The 18176-nt window shown below is 37.2% G+C and overlaps 1 protein-coding gene across 1 annotated transcript in view; it reads right to left on the minus strand.

Annotated features, from left to right (window-relative positions):
- Positions 1-18176, minus strand: part of SLC15A5 (solute carrier family 15 member 5) — a 75684-nt gene that overhangs the window by 45383 nt on the left and 12125 nt on the right. Inside the window, exons 3-5 of the mRNA XM_008707090.2 lie at positions 15647-15816; positions 5111-5331; positions 603-789 (exon numbers count right to left, since the gene is read on the minus strand). Of these exons, the coding sequence (XP_008705312.2) occupies positions 603-789; positions 5111-5331; positions 15647-15816 (578 nt within the window). The remainder of the gene's footprint in view (positions 1-602; positions 790-5110; positions 5332-15646; positions 15817-18176) is intronic.

Raw genomic sequence — 18176 nt, forward strand, 5'->3', positions numbered from 1 at the left:
TTCTGAATCACAGTACTAATTTTTAATAAATTTTGCTACTGGTTCAGAAGTTAATGCCTCCCAAATATAGTCAGGCATTATTTTTTGGGTTCGTGAACCAGTGTTAATTTTTGTTTTTAAGATTTTATTTATTTCTTTCAGACAGAGAGAGAGAGCGCGTGCAAGCACGAGCAGGCTCCTGGCCGAGCAGGGAATCAATCCCAGGACGCTGAGATCATGACCTGAGCCAAAAGCAGACACTGAGCCACCCAGGCATCCCAACCTGTGTTAATTTTTAAGAACATACTCAGCATTGACTTAGGAGTAAGGACCGCCTCACTCGAGGAAAGACAGGACATTTGGTAGTACAGGAAGCTTCGCCAGGTCTTCATATCAGCTGTGTCCTCTGAGGCAGCATACACGGATGGGGAGAAAATGGGCCACTGATGTCTGTGTAGAGACTTGAGGAGTTGGATTCAAATTCATTTTCTTCCCAATTTGTCAAATTGGGAAGAACAATATATGTTCTACTCCAGAACATATAGCTAGCTTAGATCTTAGCAGAGTGTTTTTTTATTTTAAAAGTTGCAAACAATTCACTTGAGATGCTAAGTTGTACTTACTAATACACGCCAACAGAAACGATCCATCTCTCTTCGAGGGCAAGAGGCAGGTGCCGAAATACTCCAGACAGGGGGCCAGAATTAATAGTGGTAGGGTGCTGACGACATTCATTACCGCAACTGGCAGAAGAAATCCATCCAAATTCAGGTTGGAATTCATGGTCTGCACATAATATCCTGAAGGAATCTGTATTGAGGGGGAAAGCGGCCAGGCATTACGAGGGTGGTTTAACTCTGGAGAAAGCATCTTGCAGCAGATGCCTTGCCCCTCGCAAGTACTCTGTGACAGTCGAGTGGCATGCTCCCCAATTATCAGCTGACAAAGGGCAGTATGATCTCTGTTTAATCTGTTGACAATACACCTGATTCTTCATGGAAGAATCTTCTGTTATCCCATCTAACTTCTTAATTTTCCAATGGAAAGTAAAGATGGCCCTGATTTTGTGCTTAGGATGACACATAAGAGATCAAATAACTTACTAAAAAAATATAACTTTGCGTAAAAGCAAACAGACTTTTTTTTTTAAAAGATTTTATTTATTTATTCGACAGAGATAGAGACAGCCAGCGAGAGAGGGAACACAAGCAGGGGGAGTGGGAGAGGAAGAAGCAGGCTCATAGCAGAGGAGCCTGATGTGGGGCTCGATCCCATAACGCCGGGATCACGCCCTGAGCCGAAGGCAGACTCTTAACCGCTGTGCCACCCAGGCGCCCCCAGACGTTTTCCCGAAACAATAAATTAAAAACCAGTAGAAAGTATTAAGGATGTTTGTTTTTACCCTGATGAAACAAATTGGGGGCTAGAAAAAATCCTTTGTATAGTATCTAGTCTGGTGGCAAAATAGATAGGAATGATTTTTAATAAAAAGAGGGCCCAGTATAGAAACACAGTACTTGTCATAGGCTGCCTTTGTTGGCTCCTTGGATAGGCTTCACTTCTAAAATGAGCCAAGTAACACGAAAAAAGAGAAACAAAATACACTTGGGTTTACACTCTCGTTTTAACCTAAGTGTGTGACACTGGTGGACCACAAAGGAAGCTGTGTGAAAAAGGGCTGTGTAATAAACTAACAGGTAAGAAATGAAAAACAAATAAACAAAATCCCCCCAAAACCAAAAAGCCAAAACAAAGAAAACCTCTACCCCACCCCAAACCCTCAGTGTAGTGTCAGAATTTCTTCATTTTTAAAATAACCCTAATCCTAAGTAAAAGCATAACCTGAGCTTGGAGCCTCTTGATGTGTTCCAACCTCTTGTTAAAAATCACAGTGTCACAGGAAAGAAGGCTTCTCTTTGCTTTTCTAGTTCGTGAACTTGGTTGCAGTCACTCATCATTATCACTCACAGTGCATAGCATTTCTCTGATGCCCAGTGGAACACAAAACTGCTAAGGCCCTTGGAAAGGAAGTCAAACTGAGTCTGGTCCTTGGAATGGATTCTCCAAACCATTTTTTCTTGCTGTGTGTGCACTACGTTAGAATTTCTGCCTTATTGCCATGGTGGGAGAGAAGCCCTGCTCAACTGTCCAGATGATAACTTCCTGTTGGAGGCGTTTCACTGACTCCTCTGTTATCAGTTGTTCAGTTCGAGAGGGTATAAGAAGAGTCAGAGTCGTAAGTACAGCTGTTAACGAGAATCCCCCTTGTAAAAAGAGCCTCTTGCTAGTTAACTACTTAAACCCAGGAATGGACCACATTTGCACAGACATTCTTTCTCTCTCTATAAAATTTGTCCTGGTGATAACTCATCTTCCAATCTTTAATTTGACTTTTATGATCATCAACAAGGATTGCTTTGGTTGGGTGCAGATGGCAAGACTGAAGGGAACGGTAGCTAGTTCAGCCCTACTTCAGTAAAATTATTAAGCACGTATCCCCCAATCAGAGGAAAATGAATGATGTTTTTAAAGAAAAGTGCTGGCAGCAGATCTGCTCAAAGACTGAAAGGCTCCCAGCATAACTTGGAAGTTTCTGTTACTGATTTCAAATGAGAATTATTGTTAATAGGAATAAAGTTATTATCGGCATGAATCACAGACACAGAAATCTGTTAACTTAATAATGTGGCGAATGTACTATTAATCTTTAGTGAGGCAATATTAATATATTGCCTAATCTAAGAAAAGGCTCCAGTGTCTTGAAAGCTTGAAATCATTTCTGCTTCTGCCTCAAGTTCTGAAATCATCCCCTTTTAAAATTTTAAATACTTTTATTTCATACAAGCCTCTGAGTATTCAGAAATAATTGCTGTCAATAGAGATTCATTTTCACCTTTGAGTGGCCAGTAATGTCAAATGGCAACATCCTCAGCCTTAATATCAACATATTTTAAATGTATGTCTCGGAACTGAAGGTCAATAATGACTACTAAATTTAAAATATGGAATTCAAGGATGTTTTATTCTTGGTACTTTGATCGCCTTTATGCTGGTGATTATTTCATCTGAAGGTGAAAATCTAATTTCAGCCTATCCCATTGGAAGTTTCCTCTGCCTCCCTTGAGAAGTACATTCTAAGCTTTTTTTTTTTTTTTTTAATTTTCTGGCATAACATGACGGTGCATAATTTTGAAACCTACAGATCTGTGTCAGGAATTTTTAACCCAGCTGCCAGAGAGGCATTGTGGGTAATAACAAACTGTGGGTGTTGATACCAGCACTGAGTCTGGATGCCATATGTTAGTGAGGTGACTGCAAGCAAGTTACAGGTTACTTCATGTCTCTGAGCCTCGGATTTAGGATCATAATAACAGACGTTGTAAGCTTGCTGTGGGGATTAAATTAGATACCATGAAATCATCTTTTAGGAGCTATGTCCCATATATAAGTGATCAATAAATAGTAGTTTTTGTTCTTTGCAATGCCTGAGTATCTAGATTTGGTGAGATAGTTAAAATTCAGTTTATTGAAATTTATGGTAATTTATGTCAAATTAAAAAATTTATGACAGTTTGCAGAAGAGACTCAAATTTAGCCCAAAAACAAAAAACAAAAAAAAAAAAAAAAAAGAAAGAAAGAAAGTGTCACTGCATTACGAAGATAAAGAATCAGTAATTTGTGCTATTTGTACAGAAAGTTCGAGGCTAGGTATGGACTACCTGGTAATTTTGTACTTATTATTAATTCTGCCCTTTTAAGATGTTCTTTATGATATTGAAGATTATGTATATGGTAATATTTTTGTGTTTTTGTGCTGGCTCCTATTGTGGAGTCAGGAGGGAAGTCGAATCTGCTAAATTAACCTAGCTTTCATGCACTGTTTATAGCAAGGATTCTTGGCAAATTTTTTGCAAAGGGCCAGATAGAAAATATTTCCACATACTGATTCTGTTGCAACCACTCAAACCTGCTGTTTTCATGTGTCAGGAGACATAGTATGACAAATGAACAAGAATGGCTGTGTTCCAATAAAACTTTATTGGCCCCGAATTTTGAATTTGGTATGATTTTCATGTGCCATAAAATATTTTTTCTTTTGATTTTTTTCAAGCATATAAAATTTAAAAACCTTTTTATCTTGCAGGACATGTAAAAATAAAAAGAGCATGAGAGAGAGAGAGAGAGAGAGAGAGAGAAAAGCAGCAAGCTGGATTTGGCCTACAGACAGTAATTTGCTGACCCCTGGTCAATTAGAGCAAACATTGTCCGGAGAGTCAACAGGTAGATTTGTTTTTCCTCTATTATTAACTGTGTGACTTAGCTATCCTTTCCATTATCACTTAATTTTTCTGAGCCTCAGTTTCCTCTTCAACGAATGAAGTAGTTGTGTAAGTTAATCTCTAAGTTTATTTTCAGCTCTATTGTTCTATGATTTATGAATATAACTCACTCATTAGCCATCTAAATTCCAGGTTAGCAGCAAATATAGTCCTGAATTTCTTCAAAGACTTTGGAGTCACTTATATTTCTTCATAAGTTCATCTTTGGCCATTATCATATTAAAATTGTTTTTTAATCATTTATATTTATGAAAGGTACTTTGCACTTGCTATTTTCCCTCTAATTTCTCCACAGCATAGGGACTGAATCACTAAGGAACTAAGGGTGGGTGGGGAAATAATCACTTGCTCATTAGAGCATACACTTGAGTACAGGGGAGGTGGTACTTAAATCCGTCAAGTTATCTACATGTTAGTGCTAGCTTTTAAAGGCTTAATGAAGGAGGCAGGCAAACTTTGGCTGAAAAAAGTTGGGTAATTGCCCATAGATCTGATATTTTTGTGCATTGCTCTTATGCCTTGTGACTGTGCATTCTGAAATGTCTGCATCTTCTGAAAGACATTTCCAGTTTTACAGGAGAAACAACATACTGGGTTCTCCTCAGGTATGCCTCTGCCTGACCCCACTTGTCTCTTGAAATTAGAGCCTGTAATGATGAGAAGCACTTATAGGATAACTGCCTGACAAAGTGTATGAGAAGAGTTTGATGGGATGAAAATAAATATTTACATGTAATGTTCACATACAATCATTTTATTATTGTGGGGTAGTACTCATTACCCTTCCTTACCTGCATAATGCATATTCTGTAAAGGAGCTGAAAAATGAAGAGAGGGAGAAGGGTGAAGAAAAATTTTGTATCTTCCACATGGAGCTCATTGTAGCAACCGCCATTTTTTTTCTTGGCATGGTCTAACCAGCTTGTCACATCTCCAGCAAGACGCCTATAGCGCAGACAGCATATTTTCAGTGCATTAATGAACACCCCAAAGGTTGTCAGGAGGGAGCAACCTGCAAGTAATTCAAGATATTATGTATCAGTGAAGGAATTGTTCTTCAATTTTCCAAGACTTCCATCAGAAAGATGACAATTGCAAGGATGAAGGGCAGTAAAGTGACTGAGAAGGTTTTAGCACCCAAGGGGTTGAAATCAAAGGAATATGATTCTGACAAGGGTTCTGGCATCCTGGTGACCAGCCCAAGATGGTGCCTGGCAGCTACTGTAAAAAATGACAAAGGTAAGATCAATGGGAACATGCTACAAAGGGAAGAAAGGTGACAAAATAAAACACCAAAGTAAGAAATTCCACAATCTCTTAGAAGTCTAACTCGTTAATGAATAAGACAACTAGAACTTTCTTTTACAGTCTTAACACAAAGGACTAGTACTATTTCTTAATATAAATGGTTATATAAATCATCCTCACTCATCAGGTAGAGGGTGGTTTCTTATTTTGACATGGAGATGAAGTGAAATGTATTCTCAGCTTTGACGTTATCCTTGAATTTCAGACCTAAGGTTAAACCTTGAACTCTTCAAATGACTTTATACATGTTGATAGTGTCACTAAAAGTTCAGATTGGATTAGCTGGCTTTTGACTTTTCCAGTAGTTTCCTCTGGGTTTATATGGCTGTCACTTCAGCATCCGAAGCATTTTATTGCTTCAGAATTTAGCAGTCACTTACTGCTCGTGATTTGCAACCTCACTGTTGCTTCTCTGATGATCTTTCAGATTCCACCTGTTCTTTGACTCCATTAGGACTTCCTGATACAATGACAGATAAGGTACCCCCCCCCCACTTTGAGTTAGCCGTTTAGCTCTGCCACCATAATTGTTACAATTTTTCATAGTACTCCTCCCTTGACCAAATAAATCCTTCCACTAAATACATAGGTACCAAACCATCGTTGCAGGATAATTGGTAAAATAAATGTAAAAATGTTTGAGTTTCTCCAAGGAAAGCTGCTAAAGAAATTCAAAGGATAGTTTGGTGGTCATTTTGTTTATGTTCAAATTTCCCATAATAAAATTCTGCATGAAATACATTCTAACCAAATCCATATAAATGCCATCGAGTATTGGTTTTTATATTTAAATAAAGAATATTTATTAATATTTCTTTTTATGGTTATAGAGTGATTATATTGATTTGATCTCTTTTAAGAGTTGTAATAGACCTATTATGTCAGCCTTTGATTAATTGAAGAAGCTGGGGGCCTGGTAATTGAATATGGAACCTTTCACCTCTAAGTCACTGAATCAAATCCAGCCCAAATGGGTAGTGACCAAGAATGATAATAGCAGTGGCTTTTTGGTGGCCTCTGTGAAGTGTGTTGAGGTCAAGTGGAAGTATGTCAGAATAATTGCATCTCCCATGGGCTCATACCTGTGGTCACTATTGCCTCTTTTTAGTCACTATTGCCAGACATAGAGGAAAGCCCAGGGACTGAGAACACCACGGGAACAGAAGCCCCTGTGGATGGTTGCATCTCTTAGGAAAGAAGAGGGACATCTTTTTATTATTGTGGGAAGAACTGCTCTATTATGAGACTTTCCTAGCTATTTCAATTAGTTTACTTAAGACTTCAGTAAAATGAGAACTGAGAATGCCTTGATGAACAGTCTGGAGACTGAATTTGAACAGGTCTGGGCTAGGAGGCTTAACTTCCTGACATTTCCTTATGATCTTGTCTCTGTTGCTCATCAGTCTGTTCTCGGCTCAACTTTTGCAAAACAGTGCTGTGTAGTCGGGAGTGTTATTCCTGGCATTAATCCAACTTACTCTATGCTTTCGAATAGGCTTTATGATGAAATGATCGCTATTCATAGGATGACAAACTATTTCCAACGACATTCTTCCCAATTTCCCCTCTTTTTTTTAATTCGGGCACTTAAATTGAGTACATGTTTTGAACCCATCATTACATTTTTGTTGAAGCAGATTACTATTGGTTGCAAGATGAATTGGCATCTCCTCTTAATGCATGGTAAATTGATACCTGCAATCTTATTAAACAGTTAAATATCTTTATCATATTATTTCTAAAGAGAAATAGTTTAGATTATTGCTTCTTAAAGTAGCTGTATTAAAAAAATTTTTTTAAAAAGTCTCAACCATTGTAGTCAATACATTTTAAGATAACCATAAAGATAACCTAAAGAATAAAATAAAACAGACATATAAAATATAAGTCCTGATATTTTTATTATTAGATTCAACAGATGTAGAATCTAACTTTCTATAAATACTTCTACGTGTTTTCTTTCAATGTCTGTATTTATTTTGTTGCATACCAGTAACAAGCACTTCATCGATCAGCCCTGCTCCATGGACAAGGCTTTGCGTAGCACTGGCTTCAACCGGATACACACTTTGAAAAGTGAGTTTTATTTAAACAAGTAAAGTTATATCTGATCGGGTGATATGACACAACAAAAACAAAATGGTTATGAACAAGGAATGGTTGAACATGAATGAGGTCTAAAATATTAACTAGGACGGGGCGGCATGTAACTGATTCCAAACAAATGTGAATATGAAATCATTCATTCATTCAACATATTACGTACCTACTATGTACCAAGGGCTTTTGGGCCCTGAGAATATAATAGTGAACAGGACCTATAAATCTCTGTTTTCTTTCTGGTGGGGGAGATATTAAATAAGCAGAAAAATATTAGGCAGGTTCAATGATGGAAGCGAAATGGGTCGATAAGAGGGACACTCATTATGAAGACCACAGAAAGAGTTGAAATTGGAACTGCAGATTGAATGACTGGACGCAGGCAAAAGACATGGAGAAAGCATGTGCCAGGCATCTCATAGGGCAGAAATAAGCTGAGGGGCACCTGGGTGGCTCAGTCGGTTAAGCATCTGACTTCGGCTCAGGTCATGATCTTAGTGTCCTGGGATCGAGCCCTGTGTCAGGCTCCCTGCGCAGTGGGGAGTCTGCTTGTCTCCCTCCCTCTGCCCCTTCCCCTGCTTATGCTTTCTCTGTCTCTCTCTAAAATAAATAAAAGAAAATAAAATAAAAATCTTAAAAAAAAAAAAAGCTGAAAGAAGTTCAGGATCCCTAAAGGCCACTGAGGCAGTAGCTTAGTTAGTAAGAAGATTGGAAGGAGATGAGGTCCCAGAGTTGGTCAGGGATCAGACTTCACAGACTAAAGTAAGGAGCTTGGAGTTTGCCCTTAGTGTTATGGGAAAGCATTAAGGAATTTTATGCAGAGGGGAGATATTGTAGAATGTATACATTTAAAAAGTTACTCTAGAAATCTGACAGTGGTGTGGATAATAGAAAACCAAGAGGGGAAGCTGAGAGAGGCCAAGAGGTAGTGGCGACTTGGACGTCGTGATAGCAATGAAGGCAGTGGACAGAATGGCATGTGTGTTTGAACAACCAGCAGTATTTCATGATGAGGGATAGTTTGAAGAAATGAGAAATTTGAGGATGACTACTTATTTTTCCTTAAAATACTGGGTGTTCGTGATATACACTGAGATGGAGAAGACAAGAAAGAGGCTGGGTTGCCGTTGGGTGAATCAGGAGTTGAGTTTTGGTCAGGTTAAGTTTGAGAGGAGCATTAGATAACCAAGTTAAAATGTTGATGCCTGACTTCAAGAAATGTATGAAAAGTTCTTGTCTTCTAATGCCACATTTTCTGTTCTTTTCATTTTTGAGGGCTTATACCTTTTTGTCCTTGTATTTTTATTTTAATGAGGTTTTGAAAGGTAGAATTAAATACATGTGGTCAATCCATGATTTGATTAGAAGTCTTATTCCTAAATTTCAAATACACACACACATATATATGAAATATATATATATGAAATATATATATGAAATATATATATGAAATATATATATGAAGTATATATATATGAACTATATATATATGAACTATATATATATGAAGGGAGAGGGGAGGTAAACTGTGTAGAAATGTTTTAAATTGAAAAATAAAAGTTTCTACTGTAAAAAAAAATGTTGACTAGAAGTTGGATATATGAGTTTCAAGATGAGGCTGATGTGAACTTGAGTGTTTAGTATATATTTGGCATTAAAAGTGGGATTAGAGATTACTTAAGGAAAGAGGGTGTGAAGGTATGGGGTCCAGGGAATGAACCCTAGGGCTTCGCATCAGTTAGAAGACTATCAGAGGAGAAAAGAGAAGACTTTCAAGGAGATTGAGAAGAAGTGGATGGTGTACTATATGGGTTTTAAGTCAGAGGGAAAGAAGGCAGAGAAGTAGTAATCCTAAATGGATCAGCTGACTTGGGAGGGAGTCATAAGCTAGTTTGAGAGGGTGAGAAAAGGAGCTGTACAGTCATCTGTCTGCCCAAGGAGAGCAACAGTTGCCCCATCAAACCGGGGAGTTATTCCTGAATGTTGGGAGAGATACCCTGTTGAAAACATCTCCGACTAAACTTCACACCACCTCCTTGGATTAATCCATTAGACTTAATAGAAAATTCATGCCTTCTGTACAAATAATTTGGGGTGTCATGTAGACTTCACTTTTAAAAAAATCCCTTGTCATTATAATTTTCAAATTGCTTTTCTGCACCAGGAGCAGAAATGGGAAGTTGAAAAAAAAAAGGAATGAAAAATGCAACTGAGACTTCAAGCTCCAGTTTAAATGTGCATGGCAAACACACCAGGCGTGCACATTTTAAAATAAAACAGATGAGCTATTTTAAATGTTTTATTGCAAAACTTAAAGATTGTAGCTATTACTATTAAAAAAAACTTTAGAAAGCAATTTTTCTATTCTTTGTACCTTTAAGTCCTTGGCTCTGATGTTCTGCTCCTCTGACCTTGATCTAATCATGAATATCTATGCTACTTAATTATAATAAAAAAAAAAGCCTACATTGCACTCTAGATGGTAGATGCACATTTTTTCTTCTTTGGTCACCTGCCAGTTCTCAAAATTATAGCAGTGGGAAGAAATGCAAATGAAGGCCATGCTTGACAGCTAAACATAATGGAATGCATGGTCCACATTTGAAAAGTTACCTTAAAATAAAAGGTAGCATATAAAAAATCATTTCTTTAAGGTCACCTATGGCTTTGAATTACAGCTTTGAGGAATTTCCAATTTAGTCATCAGAGAGGAAGAAGCCAAAATAAGGATTATATACTTTGCTAGAGGGAAGACAGAGTTTTACTTCATCGTTGGGTGATCTTATAACTTGGAAATAGAAAACAAAACAAAACTGAAAACTGCAAAGTATTCAGTTTATGGAGTATTGTGTAAAGTAAACAACTCGGGAACATTTTCTATTATACTTTTCATTACAACGAATAAAATTTTTTCTCATAAATTTCCATAGAAAGTTTACTTCATCATATGTTAAAATATGTAACATACGGACTACAATAGGTTGGCAGTGAATGGTTGATTATATATATCTGTATTACTTGAAGAGTTGTATTTCTTTATTCAGATAAATATATTCTCAAATAGGAAATTGGGAAGCAAATGGATGGATGCCATATAGATATTTAGAAATTTTGTATTTAAAATTATGTGTGTGTGTGTGTGTGTGTATATATATACACACACACGTGTGTGTATATATATATATAATAAATTCATATTCACAAAACCCCAGAATTATTTGCTAATTTTACACTCCAGAAATGGCTAAGTTGTCTTTCCATGAAATTTTATGCTTTACAGCGTTGTTTTTTTTTTTTTTTTTTTTTGCTGTGTGGGGCTGACGAAACCATCCCTCAGATACCTTTCTGCGTATTGAACCCATTCCACAGATTGCCAGGAGGATGTGCACTGCTTAGCTGTGATCCGCAGACCACAGAGCTCTGAGAAATGGGGGCAACATGCTGTCATAAAATGAGCTCTACACTGGGCGTTGTATGTAAGTGGTAAAGCACTGAATTCTACTCCTGAAAACAACGTTGCACTGTGTATTAACTAACTTGAACTCAAAAATTAAAAAATAAATAAATAAATAAATAAATAAATAAATAAATAAATAAATAAAATGAGCTCTAGCCTGAGAGAAATAAGGCCTGGTTTCTGGTTCCACGTCAGCCATTTTCTGTGAGGTAAGTTATTTAGTTTAATTATGCCTCGGTTTCTGCCCTTGGTTTACCAATAACAAACACGAGCATTTACCATATTCCAAGCATTTGTAAGGCACAGGAATACCTAATTGTATTCACAGGTAGATCATTTCAACATAATATGGCAGATCAAATGGCAAAGATATGCTGAAGTTGCCAGAGGAGCAGAGCAAAGCATATGGAGCCTGAGTTATGAAAAGATACACGGTTCCCTTCCTACTGACTTCACAGGTGGGGGGTGAAAATGAAGTAACGTTGGTGAAGGTGCTCAACTGGTAAAAATACAACTCATTGTATCACTCTTACTGGTAGTAGTTGTGTAGAGAAGTAGTAGAGACAGTGGTAGTAGTAAAAGGAAAATACATGAGAAATTAAGCTCAGAATTAGACAAGATAGATAGATAGACTGACCAAAGGAACAGAGTAGAAACACCAGAAGTGCAAGTGTCTGTATACGATGAAGGGGATGTCTCAAATTAGTGGGGAAAATACAGACTTTAAAATAAGTGAGTTTGGGTAACTTGATAGTTATATAGAAAAAAGATAAAATTGAATTCACTCTTAAAACTATTTTATTTTTAAAAAAGATTTAATTAATTAATTAATTCAAGAGCGAGCAAGTGGAGGAGCAGAGGGAGAGGGAGAGAGAGAATCTCAAGCCGACTCCACGCTGAGCATAGAGCCCAATGCAGGGCTTGATCCCACAACCCCAAGATCATGACCAGAGCCAAAATCAAGAGTAGGAGGCTTAACTGACTGAGCCACCTAGGTCCCCCATAACCTATTTTAATATAACTTCCAAATGGGTCAGAGATGTAAGGGTAAAAAAAAAAAAGAAAATATGAATACTGAAAGAATATGAGTGAATATCTGTATAATCTGGGAGTAAGGAAAACTTTTCCAACATAATTCAGTAGGGAGATAGATAAATTTTATTATAAGCATAATGCCCCACCAAAAAAGGCAAAACAAACTTAAAAATCTTGTGTGTAGAAAAAAACACAAAGTTAAAAGATATATGACAATTGGAGAATAATAATTTGCAACTTTTATCATAGACAAAGGGTTAACATCTACAATATAGAAAAATCTTTTAAAAATCAAAAGAAAAGGTTCACAATCCTATAGAAAAAAAAATGGACTAGATGTATGAACAGGTAGTTCACTGAAAGAAATACAAATTGTTCTAAGCAATGAAAAGATGTTCGACTTTTCTCATAATAAGAGAAATGTTGGTTAAAACTTTTGCAAGATACCATTTTTCACCCTCAAGTTGTCAAAAATCCAAAAGTTGGACAACACGATTCTGCTGGAAAGACTATGGGAAACAGGCATTTTCATACATTTTTGGTGGAAACGCAATGGTACAACCATTGTATGTAGATTTACTTTTTGATTTAACAATCCTACTTCTAAGAATCTACCCTTAAGCTAGGGGAAAAAAGTGCGAAGAGAGGATTACATCACGCTATAACTCTATCACGCTAGAATTCATTAGAATCTACTTAACATAGCAAAAGAAAAAAAAAAAACCCAGCCTGAATGTCTAACAATATGAGGCTGGTAAAATAAACAATGGTTCATACGCAATGGAGTATCAGGCAGCGACAAAAAGGAATGGGGCATATTTTTATATACAATTATGAAACAATCCCCAGTTTACATTAAATGAGAAAAGCAGGTGAGAAGAGTGAATAATATGCTATTGCTTATATAAGGAGGGGAGAAAATACATACATGGAGACATACACACACATATAAATTTTAGTATTTTCCCTTATTACAAAAATGGAAAGATAATTCTTTAAAAATACGTAAATGGACACCTAAGGGAATAGGAGAGGTTATAGGACTGTAAATAGACTTTGTTTTCTACGTGAATTTTTAGATACATGAAACTATTCCCATGACTTAAAATTAAATTTTAAAAATATGTCTAAGTATAAAGAAAAAATGGAACAACTACATTTAATTGTACATAAAGTTAGTGACATAACCAGACAGAGAAAACCTATAATAAGTAACTTTAGAACATCATAATTTTGGTGTACTTTCCTAGGGATTATAACATAAAGAAAAAAAAAAAGAAATCCTGCAAGAATCTTGAGGCTGTTTTCAATAACCATACGGGGGGCACCAGTGTCAGTCTGACTACTGAGTTTGGTGTACATTTCTAGGGATTATAACATAAAGAAGAAAAAGAAACCCTGTGAGAATCTTGAATGTGGTTTTCAATAACCATACTGGGGGCAGCAGTGTCAGTCTGACTACTGAGCCTTCAAGATAAAACAAATGTGCAGAGGTATTGCTGTCATTGAGAACTGGGATTCTTGGGCTGCAAAGTAGGAGAAAAAGATCTGAGTTTGATAGGGTAAGGAAAAATCCTCCAGCACTGGTTTTGAGTAAGTATTAGTATAATCTAAAATGTATGTTATTTTAGAAAGAAAAAAATAATAACATTTTCTAGTTTTGTGCATGGAAAAGCCCAGGAACTATGATGGACTAAGTAGCATTGAGCATCCTCATAGCCGAGATTATAGTCTCTAAATACCAATATCCGTAGAAAGGAAACACTGTTTTTTTGGAGAAAGAGAAGATTCCAAGTTCAGGGAAGGAAATGATGACCATAGAACACGTTGTTATACCAGAAAGCAAGAAAACCACGAAAGACAACAGAGGCTTGTCTGAAGGACTCAGACACCTCACTACCCAGATATGGAACAATTTGAGCATTGATAACTGTAGTGGATTGAAACTTACCAAAAATTTTAAGTCTATAAATTAATAATAATAGTTAAAAAAAAATCAACCAGCAGGTCACCTCTGAAAGATACTGAAGCTCAACTCTTAATTTGAAAGTCTAAAACTAGAGGAAAAGAATTAAACATTTTTTTTCTTTTTTTATATAAACTGTACTTTTGTGTAACTGAATAGTTAAAGAGGCGCCATTTCTTTTTATAGAATTACTTCAGCTAATAATGGAGGAATCAATATAAGACTATCACTGCCCTGCAACCCACAGTGGGGTATGGACTTGGGCAGAAATCATCACTAGGTGCGTATAATCAGACATCTCTCCTCTTCAAGTCCATGACACCACCAATGAAGGAATTTTGTAAAAAAAAAAAAAAAAAAATCTTAATCTCATCAAGCGTCTTTCAGACAATTAAAAGGTATTAAGAAGGAGAAATACCTGTTGCATTCCAACTTGTGGATGTAATCAGTGAAATCCAGACTATGAGAAATGCTCTGTAGAATGTTCAGACTTCTTTAAAAAAAATTGAAAAGAGACAAAAATGAAAGAGGACTATAGATGATGTAAGGGGCATATCTGCCATTTGGAATGCATGGGCCTTATTTGGATTTGATTTGAACAACACAAAATACACAAATTTAAAAAACGGAAACAGATTTTAACAGTGAGCAGATAACTCAAAGGTATTAAATTCTCTTTCTTCCATTGTGTGTGTGTATGTAATAATGACATTGTGAATATATTTTTTAGAGTATTTCATTTACACACTTGCACACAAAGTAAATGCTATAATATTCTTAATATTTTTTTAATTTAAATTTTAGTTAGTTAACATGCGGTGCAATATTGGTTTTAGGAGCAGAATTCAGTGATTCATCACTTACCTACAACAGCCAGTGCTCATCCCAACAAGGGTGAGTCTTAATACCCAACCCCCATCTAGCCCATCCCCCACCCATGTCCTGCCATCCTCCCTCAGTTTGTTCTCTAAAGAGTCTTTTATGATTTGTCCCTCTCCCTCCTTTTTTTCTTTTCCCCCTTCCCCTATGTTTATCTGTTTTCTTTCTTAAATTCCACATCTGAGTGGTATGATCATAGGGTATTTGTCTTTCTCTGACTGACTTATTTCATTTAGAAGTGCTATAATATTTAATTATTGCCTCAAAATGACCAGGCAGGATGGAGAATGAGTGAGTGGAGTTGATGATAGCTGAAGCTGAGAGTGCATACGTGATTTTTTTTCTGTTTTTGTTTTGTTTAAAACATCCAATTATTGAACCGTTTTGAACAAGGGAAACCTAAAAGATCTTAGAGATCGTTGATATTCTTGCAGACTTTGTTGCTCTCAAGGGTGGTAACTGGCAAAATCTACAAATTCTGTGAGTTGAAAGAGCAGTTACAGGGGATCAAAGATGGAGAAGCTCAAGTAGATCAAGAAAACGGTAAAAATAAAAAAATTAATGTAAGTGTGATTTACTTACATTTTTCTGGCTGGTAAATCAAGTTACAGTGCATCATATGAAGAGTTATCAAAGCCATAAGTGTAGACATAAAGGGAATGAGTAACATGAGGGCCCAGGCCCCTGAGTGCTGGATGTAAGATATTCCCAGAAAGACAACAGTTGCTTTCAGGTTCGTGATCCAACAAAACCTGTGACAGAAATAAAAAGACCACTCAGTTACTTCAGAGAACAATTGCTAATTTCAATGCTTTGATATAAATGTAAGTTATGAAGTGGTGGCCTGTTGCTGAACTAGAATTTGCAAATACTGTTTATTAGACTTCTGGGTTTTTTTTTTTTTTTTTTTTTGAAGATTTTATTTATCTGAGAGAGAGAGAGAGAAGGAGCAGGGGGAGGAACAAAGAGAGAGGGAGATGCAGACTCCCCAACTAGTGGGGAGCCCGACATGGGACTTGATCCCAGGATCATGACCTGAGCTGAAGGCAGGCGCCTAACCAACTGAGCCACCCAGGCACCCCTGTTTATTAGACTTCTTAATCAATGTATACATATCAGCTATAGAGTCTTATCAGTTTTGTTATCTTTGTTTCCTTCTTTTTTAGAACACATCTGAAAAGAACGTGTTCTCTTCTCTAAAGTAGAAGTTGACCTTTACTGCAAAGGGCTTCATAGTAAATATTTCAGGCTTTGCGGGTCATACTGTCTCTACAGCAGCCCCTCAACAACGTGTTGTGGCAGTAGAGAAGCCATAGACAATACTTAATCAACCATGCCTAATGAATCCAGAAAGGGTTGCATGGTTAAAGAGTTGAATCTTCCAATTTTTCCACTTGTCAAAGTATGAGTAAACTCAGAACTACTGTGGTTATACCCAGACCATGCATTAAGCCAAAGAAATGAGTGAGATTTGAATAAAACTTTCAGTACCTCTTCCTAACAAATAGTATCACAGCTAAGCACCCGTAGCAGTAGTCTGGTTTGTAATTTGGGGGAAATAATCTGTACCTCTCAACCTTTCATTGGATCTAAATTCCTGCTGTTAGAATCCCATTGCAGAGGTGGGGTCATAACATTAATTTAAAAAATTTATGAGGTAAAATTAAAGACAATAAAATACTTGCTTGAATGTATAGTTTTACGAGTTCTGGTAAATTTTTCATTTGGGCAAACACTAATAGATCTGCGTTTTAGAACACATAACATTATCACAAAGGTTTAAAGGGCCTATCTGGTTAGATAAAGCCCACTCAGGATTCCAGGATAATCTCTTCTTTGATTAATTTAAAATCAAATTACTAGAGACTTTTTTAAAAAAGATTTTATTTATTTGAGAGAGAAAGAGGGAGGGAGAGAGCGTGTGTGCATGAGTGGCAGAAAGGGCAGAGGTAGAGGGAGACAGAACCTCAAGCAGACTCCCCACTGAGCAAGGAGCCTGAGGGGTTCAGTCCCATGACCCTGACATCATAACCTGAGCCAAAACCAAGACTTGGATGCTTACCTGACTGAGCCACCCAGGTGCCCCTAGAGACTTCAATTACATTGCAAAATCCCTTCACTTTTGCCATATACCAACATAATCTGGGATTGATATACTGCCATATTCTATTGAAGGAGTCAGGTCACAGGTTGTGCCCAGACTCTAGGGGATGGGTCTGTCAAGAGTGTGACCACTCAGGTTCATCCTGTGACATTTCCTCTACATGTTCTAATTGTTCCATCCTTCCTTCTTTCCCTCCCTCCTCCCTTCCTCCCTCTCTCCTTCCCTCCTCCTTTCCTTCCTTCTTTCCTTCCTTCTTTCCTTCCTTCTTTCCTTCCTTCCTTCCTTCCTTCCTTCCTTCCTTCCTTCCTTCCTTCCTCCCTCCCTCCCTCCCTCCCTCTTTCCCTCCCTCCCTTCTACCCTTTTTCCTTCCCTTCCCGTCTCTTCCCTTTTTTTTCTTCCTCTAAGTGAAAGAAGAAACAGAGTCAACTGGTAAGCATGGCTATGGGGAGGGGATATTGAAAGTTTGAGGGGAAAAGAAAAGGTCAGAACTTATCTAAACGAGGAGGAGGAGAAATATTGGATGCTGGTTACTTGCTATGTAATGCTAAGGGGCCCACTTGAGGTTGGTCATGAACATAGTGCCATGTTCGTTTCTTTGTTTGTTTTTAAGATTTTATGTATTTATTTGAGAGAGAGAGATGGAGTGTGAGAGAGAGTGAGCACAAGCAAGGGGGAAGGGCAGAGGGAGAGAGAGAAGCAGGCTCATTGCTCAGTGGGGAGCTGGATGCGGGGCAGATCCCAGGACCCCAGGATCATGGATTTGAGTGACAACTCTGATGATCACATGACCTGTGTCTTAGGCTATCTGGAATTCTGGGTCTTTATCTTTAAAATAGGGATCATACCCTCTAGACAGTGTTTTTGTAAAGATTGAATGAAGAACATAGACTGTAGCTTCACTGTGCTGAGCTAACTTCGTCGTGTTCTTCACTTTTCTTCAATCTTGATTTCAGAAACAAAATGAGCAGTGAAGTTGGAGCATGGTGAGCAAGGAATAGAGCATTTGAA

This window comes from Ursus maritimus, unplaced genomic scaffold (assembly GCF_017311325.1).
Source record: "Ursus maritimus isolate PB19 unplaced genomic scaffold, ASM1731132v1 scaffold_26, whole genome shotgun sequence".
Classification (NCBI taxonomy): domain Eukaryota; kingdom Metazoa; phylum Chordata; class Mammalia; order Carnivora; family Ursidae; genus Ursus; species Ursus maritimus.